This window comes from Thunnus maccoyii, chromosome 23 (assembly GCF_910596095.1).
Source record: "Thunnus maccoyii chromosome 23, fThuMac1.1, whole genome shotgun sequence".
Classification (NCBI taxonomy): Eukaryota; Metazoa; Chordata; class Actinopteri; order Scombriformes; family Scombridae; genus Thunnus; species Thunnus maccoyii.
In genome coordinates this window covers 1771796-1784287 of record NC_056555.1, presented here as the reverse complement: position 1 = coordinate 1784287, position 12492 = coordinate 1771796, and the positions used below count along the sequence as shown (strand labels likewise).

At 39.5% G+C, this 12492-nt stretch overlaps 1 protein-coding gene across 1 annotated transcript in view; it reads right to left on the bottom strand.

Moving 5' to 3' along the window:
- The window catches only part of large1 (LARGE xylosyl- and glucuronyltransferase 1), a 128974-nt gene that overhangs the window by 85859 nt on the left and 30623 nt on the right, over positions 1–12492 (bottom strand). The window contains exon 2 of the mRNA XM_042403196.1: positions 1932–2118. Coding sequence (XP_042259130.1) covers positions 1932–2037 — 106 coding nt within the window. The 5' untranslated portion in view covers positions 2038–2118. The remainder of the gene's footprint in view (positions 1–1931; positions 2119–12492) is intronic.

The following is a 12492-nucleotide window of genomic DNA, read 5'->3' as shown; positions in this document are numbered from 1 at the left end:
AATATGATCCTTTTTATACATGTTGATGATACATGTGACTCAGCTGAATTTATTTGCAATCTGCCATCTGGCATCCATATAAGCTCAACATATTCAAAAACTGATGCATTAATCAGTTTAATTTGATTAAATGGAAAATGGTTATGAAAACGTTTATAATGTAGCATCCTAAGGTAGCTGTGTAGGAAAGCCTCCCGGCATGCTCATGGACATAAGTCTCATTTTATATGTGTTCCTGCATTGTTAAAGGGGGCACATCATGCAAGTCTATATTTATATTCTGGGGCTTTACTGGAATATCTTTGCTTCTTATTTATCTGTACATTTTCGCACCAAAATCTGATCTGAAATATGACTGGACAATACACACATGGAAAAACCTTAGCAACAACCTTAGCAACCAAGGCTATGGATTGTACTAAGTTTGATCAAGAAAGACAATATATGAAAGATGAACTTAGGAAGACCGGAGTTCAGGAGCTCAGCATTAAAACTTTAATGAACCTGCCAAGTGGGTTGAGCAGTAGTTTTCTTTGAGTTTATTAGACAGACAGGATTAATGTGTAGGATTTAATCTGTGGTCCACAATCTGGAGCAGAAGGTGGTGGTAATGCACCTAATATGCTGGTTGCCAACCACTGTTATAAACCAAAAAGAAGAAGAATTTTTTTCCAAACAGAGTGGTACATCCTGTCAGCCAAGGTACTACCTATCTCTGCAGCTGAACAGAGCAGCTCCTCCGTAGACTGTTTCTCCCTGATGGTCCCAGTGCTTCCTCCGCAGGCTCTATTTCCCTCAGCTACCTGAAAGACACACTGCTTCTTCTCACTTTAACCTGAATAACAAACCGGGGAAGCAGAACTGGTAGAAGCAGCAGGTCTGTCGGGCAGCTGCGTGAAGGTTAAACAGTCCACAGAGGGAAGCACAGCCAGGTGGTGTAGGAGAAGGCGACAAATCGGCCTGTTATATTGGCAGAAATGTTCAATTTGGACAGATGCTGATATTTCATTTTAAAGCCTTTATCGGCCGATACCAATGACATGCTGATATTATCGTGCATCCCTGTCCGACATCATAACAGTATTTAAATAACTGAAAATGACAAAAAGCATATGTCCCCTTTGATGGGATTATTATTTTTCCACACTTTCACTGTTATTATGAGTTATCACAAGTGAATGTGGGTAAACCTCAAGTGATTTTGTGTACACAGTTCCCTCCCAAATGCGAATGCTTATAGTCGTTGCAGGGTTGTTCCATGGAAGGTTATTGTGAGTGAAGATATTTTGCTTTGTTAGTGCTTTGGCCTACTCAGTGTCAAATGCTCTATATGAATGCAGTCCATCTGCCATTGTTACAGAACAAAATGGGAAAAATTAGATACTGTAGCTAATCACAACTTCAATAAGGGAAATTCAACATCTTGCAAACAAAGCACCAATGACAAATGCCTCTGATTTGAGTAATCAAGAGAACAGGGCACCAGCAGGTTGGTTTGGCTCCTTACAACGATAGCTTGACATCATATGGGAGAAACCATCCGCTTGGGAATGTCTCCAGCCAAGGAACCAATCACCATTCCGGTGTGTCAGGCTCCGATTTCCATACAAATGTGCACACACCTGGCACACCGTATGAGCTCAGGATTTGAAAAAATGATCCAAGATGTGTTGTTGGTTAACTCCAACAGTTAAATGACAAATAAAAAGAAGCACAGATTTTAAAAGGCAAATCCAGATCATCTCTCTGCCTAATATTACAAAGGATCAGTTCTGATGTGTGTGTGAGTGTGTCAGAGATTTATGTGTGGTGCAGACCTTTGGCAAGTGCTGGAAGGCCACACACATAGCTGTTGTGATCACTGCTGTGGTTGACACACGTGCCAACGCATCATTTTGTCAGCTGCAATTATTAAATGCCTAACTGCTAACCTTGAAAGCTGCCGACTGACAGGTAAAGCCAGGTGAGTGCTGGGATGAAAAGCAGGGCGAGGGAGGCCGCCAGGAACTTCCTGCGCCCACGACACATTCCCAGCATCCTCTGGACCAAAGCAAATGGAAAGAGAGGTAAAGTGACCCCTATGTGGGTAGCAGCTGTTGTCCAGGCTGATTCATGGCACTGGAAGAGAGGAGACAGAAGGGAAAACTGGGTTAGAGAAGAGGCAGACATTTCACATCCTGTATAGACACAATTACAGCTGAGCACACGGCTTCAGTTGGTGCTATGAACAATACATCTGTGAAGCTCCTCAGTAAAAAGACACATTTTGAATCATTTACTTAATATTGTGCCGATCTCTTAATTATAATTAATTCTAGGCTTTAATAAGACAATGGTAAAACCATGCAGCCAATGCAATTCTGAATCAAAAGTGTAACACAAATTTGTTTGCACACTTTTTTTTCCCTACAGGTCCTCCTGCATTGCATGTTCTGAACCTATTCTCTGCAACAACACTAGATGGCAGCATGAGACACAGAAAGGAAAATGTTGTTACATATTAAATTTCAGAAGAGGTGAAGAATCATTAGATTTTTACCAAATTTGGTTTGAGAATACTAGAGGACATAGTGGATCTGCATACCACATTTGGTGACATTTGAATAATATGTATATAATATATTGGTGAGCCTCTTTATGTCAGATTTGCATCAGATTTGATATCCCATATGCAGCACATATGGGATTTGCATATCAGTGTGACAATTACAATAACAATAACAATTTAAAGAATAAAACGGTTCAACCCCTTTTAACCTTCCAACCAAGTTGAAGATATGTTCAGCTATTAAATGTTGCTTAAATCAGGCAGTGACATACTAATCTGACTTTGATGACCTGAACTAATTTTGTCAATTTCTAGTGTGATCTAGGGCAGAGAGTATAGAAGTCTCATTATATGATATTAGTCGAAATCCTCTTTCCGTTACAACCACATTTGTCCAATTACCCGGTTGACCTCAGTCGATTTTTAATCTTCACCAGAGACTGCCCAGGGATGAAACATAATACCTCTGGCTGGCACTGCGGAAGCTGGCACATACACAAGCCAGGATGCCAATTATCATAGTGTCACCCAGTAAACTGCAGTAGAGGGAGCGGATTTCTAGCACTCCTCCCAGCGCTTACTCAATCTCTGGAGTTTTTTTTTATTGTGGCAAGGCCAATGTGAAGAGCGCAGAGTGAGACAGGGTTAAATGAGGCTAGAAGAGATTAAACAAGTCTCTCAAGTATGACAACCACTGCTTTGATAGGCTGACTATGAATCATTTCAGTGGCTCCTTAGCCTTTGACCCCTGTTTGATATTAGCTCTCCACTGGATACTGTGATTTACATTGCAAATCCTACACTGAAGACATTTATTACCATATCCAAGTAAGGCATCAGACCACAGAGTAAGCAGATCCAGTCATGCAGGGATGCATGGAGTAAAGGTAGTAGGCTATGTTTTAAACAGGAGCTCAGACTGCCTGATTAGTTCATTTTTTTTCAGATTTTTCTTTTTTTAAAAATAACATGGATCTTTTTTTATAATAATTTTGGCCATGATTGTTATCAGTACTGATTGGAGACAGACAGGTTTTCAACAACTCCAGCATTAACAGTAGTGTGGCAAAATTATCTGCAACCAAAGGTCCCCTAACTAGCTTCTTCCAGGCTTTCAATTGCATCTCACGGTCTTCATCAAGTCAATTTCAAGTCAAGTCGATGATGGAGAAACACACCGACAATATAAGTTGATAGACTGCAAACAAAAAAGACTGTGAATAACTTCCAGGTGCCACCAAGACATTTAATCTTTATCCGGCTTTTAACAATAATCCAGTTTAAGAAAATGATTTGCTCTAAACACGAAAGCACTTGAAATATCTTCAACATTCATTCATTGCATTAAGGCTTGCCTTGGTAGTCAGTGTTACCAGAGTTACATGGTGTTCTTTTTTTTTTATAGAAATAAAACCCTTTAGTTCATTTTCACATATCAGCACCCACGTTCATCAAATAAAAAACACTCTAATTTGTAAAATGCAAAGGGCCAAATCCATAAAGTTTTACAACTGAGTGCAATTTACCCTTGTTTTGCGTCTGATTGAGTAAGCAGAGCTGTTTCCAGTGTTTCAGGCTTTTCTCCACATTTCAGCACACAGGTTGGTCCATAATGAAAACTGCAGAGCACAAAAGCCTCAAATTGTGTCTTTATTGTGTCTTTAATTAACAGAGGTGGACACTGAGCTCTGCAACATCACAAGCCAACTTTCATGTATTTTGCCTCTTTTACCTCTCTAGTATTTCTTTAACATAATCTACTGAAATGTCCATCAGAATAGGCTACAGCTATTAATGTGAATCAGGTAGGTCTGAAATATCTTAGATTAATGTTTGAATCTTACAATAATGTTGTTAGAGTGTCACCAAATGTATCTGGGATTTTGCAGAAACATCAGTACTGATGTTCTGTTTGTTGTCCACAGCTGGCTGTGTGTCACAGCCGGCTGCAGCATCACACAGCAGATGAAATGATAAAACTGAGAAAGAGGTTGTGCACATTTACGCATGCGGCACAGCAGCGGTAACTTCATTAACACCAGATCGGTCAGGATCTGATGGTATTTAATGTTCTGTGTTCTCCTACACATCTACACAGATCAGCTGTTACACACAGATTCCAGGTTTATACAGTGGATCTGTTTGTAATCAAGCAGCAGCATCAGAGCTGTCAGGACATTTTTACTTTTAAGTAGCTGAAAGTCTGAGATAAACCTACCACCCCAAACCCACTTGATCCCCCTGACTTGAAGATTTCACCCTTGATATCATTCAATATCAATTCAATATCATTCAAGCCTCACAAGCTTGAAGATTTCAATAGAGACAGAGAAAGAGAGAGAGAGAGAGAAAGAGAGAGAGAGAGAGAGAGAGAGGGGGAGGAGTGAGTGTTCGTGTAGTGAACACCAACTATCTGAAAACGCTAATAACTCCACTCTAATTGCATGTGGCAATTAGCGCTGGTCTTTGTGAATTAGACTGCTTTTGCAACGAAGCTTATTTGCATAGAAAGGGGCCAATTTTATGCCAAACGTAGGAATATTACCTAATTTACATACATGCAAATGGCACAGACACACCATGACGCTTGGCAGCATAGTTTGTGGTGCATTTGACTGTTTGTGGGTGCTCTCTGAATTACTACAATTGTTACAATTATAAAGTGAAAGTGTCTGCTCTGTCCACACACACAGCAGAGAGTTCAGTGAGTAAGGACAGAAAGTTTACCTTATATTAATTATTGTTATCAATGTGCTACATTATAGAGAAATACAAAACTCCTTCAGAGAGAGAGATGCCTGTCCTCCCTCCTGCTCTCTGCTGTAAACACACGTAGCTGTTGGCAAGCAGCTGCTCTCATGTCTCCCCGGGTCTCGGTGCTTGTTTTCAGCAGAAACTCTCCTGCTCTCTGCCCGCTCAGCCTGCTCATCCCCATGTCTGTGTGCGCCGCAGCTCGGCTTTACATGCAGGAGGACCAGCTGGTGATCCTGAGCAGCAGCAGCCTGAAGCCCTCCCTCAAACTCATAAGTAAGGGGAAGATCTAAAGATCTAAAGATCTAATGTTAAAGATGTTGAGCATCATGGACGAATATCTTATCTTGTAAAATGTCCAGTGTAACGGTAACACTGGTGTTGTCACAAGTTTATTAACTGGTGGGAAAAATTCATCACTGTAGCATCCCTAGTAGCATTATAAAACTACATGCATGCACAACTAGAGGAGTTCAAATTTGAACCAGGAAGTCGCTCTCCAAGATCTGGTGGACATTCATAATAAATACACAGCTCAGAATAACCTTCATTGTATGACAGCCCAAAGGCCTCTGTGTTCTTAATCTGTGGTTGACAGATTATGAACAGGAGATGAAGTGGACATTAAAAAGATATTTTGAGTATGTTTCTGTGCATGCTCTTCTCTAATCTACAGTTTTGTGTGAAAACAGACTATTCTCACATTTAGATTGCAAAACTGAATGATACATATTTCTGGGTATAATATGTTTAACCACATAACCATATAAATTGTGTATTTTCAGTTTGTACTCTGAAAGCTTTGGGGTTAATTTATCATTACAAAAAGACAATTTAAACAGTGAGTGTGGGCTAATCATCCTATTGTCCAGTATTTGATAACCACTAAGCTGCAGTCATAAAATCCTGGAGCCACCAGCCACCAAACATGCTCTATACATTACCCCTTTCACTCCTCGGTCAAACTTTACTTGCACCATAAAAGCTACAATCCTCCCTAAAACTCACAAACACTTGTGAGAGCAAGTTGAGCTACGAATCACATTCAGTCTTTCTAATCTCGCCTAGTACAAAAAGTAATGTGATATCCATACCCTCACTTCAAATTTATAGTCATTGCTAGAGATGTCAATTGAGAACCTTCCCTCATGGCTCAACAGTAAGTTAATAGAAAATGGAATTTTATATCCACAGCTCAATAGTAAATTGCTGTGTGTTGACACTAAAAGTGATGAGTGATGATTACGGGAGCAGTGGTTTATTGGTTGAAAAAGGCCATGGGGAAACATGCTGAGTCTGATTGAATTGTTCTCTGAAGGAGAGCACTGCAGTGAAGCAGGGCAATGCTCAGAAATGCTAGATGTATACAGGTTAGAAATATAAATGGCTCTGACGGAACTGCTATGAAAAATAGTCTGCAGATTAATGGAAGACATCCCAAACAGAGACCTGTAATGGACAAAGGTACCCAACATGAACACAACTCAAGCCCAGTTCAATCCAACTCATCAAGTCTTATCTGCTGTATTTCAATAACCTACAGAGCTTTTTCAAAAGGGCCATCTTCAATAATTCATAGGAATAGATGAAAAATAAAGTCAGTTCAATCAAATTACTAAGTACATGTTTTTCTCTCTTCTGTCTGGTGGTATCCATACATGCAGACAGTTTTGGTTTTATTTGTCCAGGTTTTTGAGATACATGTCTCTGAGATTTCTGCCTCCATCCCCAATACACTGGACATGAACTGAATTTTGTTTGTGGTTTTCAGACATCAAAGAAACAGTCCCTATATGAGAACTGTTCACAGTGTGCTGTATGGATGGAACATTGTGTGAGTTATAACTCTTATCTGTCAGAAGCAAAAGCTTGAGGATCCTCAAAATGTTGCAAGGTTGAGGTAGCTGGATTAACAAAGCATCAGACTTTGACATAAAAGACCAAAGTTAATGTTGATTTATTTTAACCATGACCGTGATTGTTCCCTTACCTTTTTAGCTATTTAGAAAATACATGAATATGTGGACAATCTTAATCAGTATGTTAAAGATAATAAAGTTAAAGGATGGGAGGATTATAAGTAGCCTTAGGAATCGATCAATAATTATTATTGGCTTCACAATACAGTGGATTTTGCTATTCTTTCTCTAAAAGCAGAATTACTGTGTGGAGTGACAGGAAGGAAGGGTGAAAGTACAACTGTACTAACAAGATTGTACACAAACAGAAACAGTCAGGTACTGAGAGTTGGCACTAAATGTTGATCACAGACACTCAAAAGGAAACAGAATTTAGATTTAACCTGCAGAGACCAAGCAGAGTATAAAGCCATGTTTGACAAAGCATTCCTCTTCACATTATTTAAGAAATTAGCTGACTAAAAGATGATGAAGAAGAGATTAATTCCTTTTTGTACTGTTTTGAACTTTCACTATCAAGCTTTGAGAGAATGATCTGAGAACAGCAGTTTTAAATGTATCCTTGTGATGTCATGGTGCAGATCAGCCACATAGGTTTAAATACAGCAGGCAGTGGGGCTGATGAGGTTTCCTTTAACTCACTACTACTAAATTATGAGTGGTGGCAGTCACAAAAATTAAAGAGGACCTATTATGCTCATTTCAGCTCTAAATTTTTATTTTTGGACTCCACTAGAGTAGCTTTGCATGATTCACAGTTTATGCAGTATACACAATTTCTCTTTACAGGCTGTTTTAACTCCTGTCTCTTTAAGGCTCTCCTCCCGATGAGCCCACTCTGTTCTGATTGGTCAGTTTTACTATCAGAATTGTGTAACTTTACCGCCAATGCAAACCAAACATTTCCTGCTTTACTGCTTCAAGTTAAAAGCTTTTAAATGACTAAATAACAGGAGACTTTTATTGTGAAGAATTTACAGAAAGTAAAACATGTTCCTCACTAAAGTAGCAGAGCTTCATTAGCGGTGCTAAAAACCAGTCGAAACAATGAGATATGGAGCTATTTGGAGCTATTTGTTCAGCGGATCAGTTAGAAATAATGCAGGGAGGAAGAGTACAAGCAGAAACAGCCACAGTGATGATGATGTTTTATGAAGCGCTGCAAACAACCAGCACACCTCCAACCGGTAAACTACTTATTTTACTTTGCTGCGGTGTGTAATGGAGTCATGGCTTAGCCTGACTACCCCCAGAGCAGAGTAGTGAACTTGCGCGCTGTGCATGTAGCAGATGTCCATATAAAGAAATCCTTCACAAGCTGACATCAGCTCAGGCTGAAAATAGAAAAAACGTTGGAAACCTAGCGTTCAGAACAGTCTGAAGCCAGTGCCTTTTGCTCACAGGGATTACTGCTACATATGTTTACCTATTTATATTTGACACTTCGGCCACTTTTAACATGAATATCCAACATTGTGACATTATATATATATATATATATATATATAAATGTCTGAAAAAAAGGAAAAGCATAATACGTCCCCTTTAAATAATAAACTAATTTGTAGTTACAGAGAGACTATGTAACATTTGTTGAAGAGAGGCTATTGTGGCCACAAGGGGCAATATATAATAATAGCATGAATTCCTCTTCTCTTCCCAAGATTCTCTTGAGTTAAGTACTAAAAGAGACATCATGATAGGCAACCAGACATTGTTTTGTTGCAGTAGCATGAAACTGTAACTGCTTGACACAGCTTTTGGTGCAGTCTTTTCTGCTAGAGCTGAATCACTGAAAGCTTCCCTGGAAGATGCTGACTGTCACACCGATGCTTGAACTAAAAAAGGTTTGAAGAGGGTGGAAACCTGTTCTTGATCATCCCTTCAGTTCTCAAGAATGCACATACTTTGCTTCCAATACCAAAAATATTCTTATCCAATACATTTAACCATTTGCCTAATACTAAGAGCATCCTCTCAAAGTTCCTTTGGACCAAACTCAAGAATACTCTAAATGTAGCTGAACACAGTTTGTTTGTTTCTTAATTGCATGCCGGCGAAGAGTTTAGCTATCAATCATCTTGTATATCAAATTTGAAAAAGCATATAACTCGTTCATATCATAAAGATGGAGGAGAATGAGAAATTCCCTGGTGTAAGAAATCTTTTCTGCTGCAGAGAACAGTGACGCCGTGCCTGAGAATGGTTTATTAAACCTGTCACTTCTGGTTTGATCCCAGATTGCCCTTAACACTGAACCACAGGAGCAACTCGTAACTCTCCTCAGAAGTGGTGACATGAGAGGCAGAATGTGCTTTCCACCATCGACTCTGCCTAGACACCCGAGTGGCTTAGAAGGAGAGAAGGGACCCAACTTTCCATCAGCTTTCAGAGCTGAACAGAACAGGAAGCGATAAGAGTAGATTGAGCATGACCGAGCACATGTGTGATTGCCACGAAGACGGGCAGAAGAGCAAAGATGAAGAGCTGCCTCTGTTCTGCAGAAGCCAGCAGAGAGGAGAGTCTTTCTCTTGACATGATAATCAAGAGTGGCCACAGGTCAAAACAATCCACACTGTCCTGACAGGAGTACAGAGCGTACTGTGGACTAAATGCCTCCTGCCATACTGACAGAGAGGATGAAAAATATATTGATTGTGCAGGGGGAGTTGCCCTCCATTTCATTAAGTTACCTTAGCTATACATTCATTAGTATTCTGTTATAGCAGGGAGGGACGTGAGCTCTGCCATGCAAAGGAGGCTCTACAGTATGTATGTCATTGGAGCTTTAGAAGCATATAAAGGCATTTGGAGGTGAAAATTCACACAAATCCTCAGCAGCAAGGTGTAGAGTGTGATGGGCACACGAGCCGCTTTTCATGCAAATCAGCTTAGGAGGTCTACCTGGGAGCTGTTCCTGATGCAGTAATAAGATTTCACATCATCTCAAACTCAATACAAAAAGACACATTGAGTCATGATGATTAGTAGTATCATTAAGAGGAAAGCCAAATCTGGGATCCCCACTCCACCCACCGTGCTACGGTTTACCACCAACTGTGTTATCTTCCAACAAAATTAACAGCACTTAAAGGATAATTCAGGTTTATTAAACATGAGTCTAATTTCCATAGTCTTGGGGTTCATTCCTATCTGTAACATTGAGATAGGAGGTAACAAATTAATTGCTGAGATGTGGGAACACAGCTACACCACTAAACAAGTCCAATTGGGCAAGAAGCATGAGCAGTCAGTGGCCCTTCCTTCTTGGCAAGAACATTCATATTGGATGATTCAGCAAAATTCTAAATTATGTTTGATGAGATACATTTTTAACATCCAATTGCAATGTTTCAAACATTCTTTCTCCATTATCTTCCTGTAGGAACTATATTATAGTTAAGGTTAGGTAACTAAGACACTTGGTTAAGATTAGGGAGAGATGTAAATAGTTAAGAAAGCAAACTTTATTTGCATGAAATTTGGTTTCCAGCATCAAAGTCAGATGTGTTACATACCAGTCTACCACCCGATCTCCACACCCTTAGGCCACGAACATGCTCCATATAAGTACGGAAATGCAAATGGCAACGTCTGACCCAGTAAGCATACTCAACGTTTGCTCTTACACACTGGAGGGGGTGATCCTATCATATAGGCTAGTTAAAGCTAATCAGAGTGTTGTCATGACCATAGTAGTAAACAAACATGGTGTCTTTGCAGGAATGTGTACTACTGTACTTACTACACAGAAGAAAGAAAAGAAAACATAGTAGTAGTGATGTATGACCTTTGACTCATTCACAGAGGAAGAATGACAAAGTTCAGTTGGAGCTTCTGCTCAACATGATTGTTTTGAGCAGAAGTGAACCCAAACGAAAGGGTCAGCTTTCTCTTGTTGTTTCATGCTATAGCGCCCCTAGCTGCAATGCTCAGAAAACAGCTCACACTTGCATCACATTAAGAATTTTCAGGTGATAGACTACAGAAGTTAACAACATATGAAATCAGTGTTGTAGATTGAAGCATATGTGCTGGTGTACTTGCATGCAGCTACTCCCTGCATCACACTGAATATTGACATTGGGTGTAAATTGTGTCCTGCTGAATGGTCCAATATGAATGTAATTCCAAGGGATACTGGTTTAGATAATTACACAAATTAGCCAAAGCTAGCAAGAGGACAAAACAAGGACAGACAATACAGTGATTACCCAAACATACATTACAGTTTACAGACTGACTTCCTGGTTCAACTACCTATAAAAGTTGCCAATCCTGGGACCCAATCCTAAATTCATTCATTTATTCTTCATTTCTGTTTATGGGATAGTGCACAATTAAAAGTAATTGCCCTAGAGTTAGCTAGCAGCTAATTTACACCTTTTTTTGTCACTGGGCAGGTAAACAAAAAACAACTACAGAACAACAAATACACTATGTAAAAAAACACAATCCATCAGTGTGAGATAATAAATATAATCAGTATGATAAATACAATAAATACAAGGTTATCATTGGTGGTGACACTTGTGCTGACTTTAGCCAAAGCTTGAGGCTAATTTTAAACACTGCAAAGCTTCCTGAGTCTCTAATGGTTGTGGGTATAGAATTCCACTTCCCCACTACTTTAACTGAGAAAACAGATTGACCAAAATTTGTCTTTCTGAACTGCGGTACCCAGTCACCCCTAATAGATGCTCTAGTCCTTCTGGCACTACCACTGCCAGGATGGGCCAGGCATCCTCTAAGAGGAGGGGGTGTGAGATTATGGATAATTTTAAATATTAGGCATGCATCAGAGTAAAATAAGAAGTTATCAAAATTGAGGAAATTATATTTTTCAGGATATTACAAATGGACCTGTGCAAGACCTACCAGAATCCAATGTAGACACATTCCTTTTCAAAAAACAGAGACCCGATCAAAAAGGGACCCGAGGACAGTCAAACCCAAAGCGAGCAGACTCAGGTATAATTAGACCTAATCCACAATACGGTTGACCCAAGCAGACCCTTAATTGAGTTGCAGAGTGGTAATTCGAAGGATGTTTCAGTTTCTATATAGTGTTAGGTGACTGACTGTTAGCGAACTTCCTCAGCTTGAATGGACATAAAACTTTCTTGTTTGCACCATTAATAGACAAGATGAGCAGCTACGTTAGAAAATATCTGTTTCTTTGGAAAAAAACCCTCAAAATTAAAAGCATGTGTACATTAAAATCTGACAGAAATAATGGACAAAACTACAAAAAAACAAGACTCAAGTTATGAT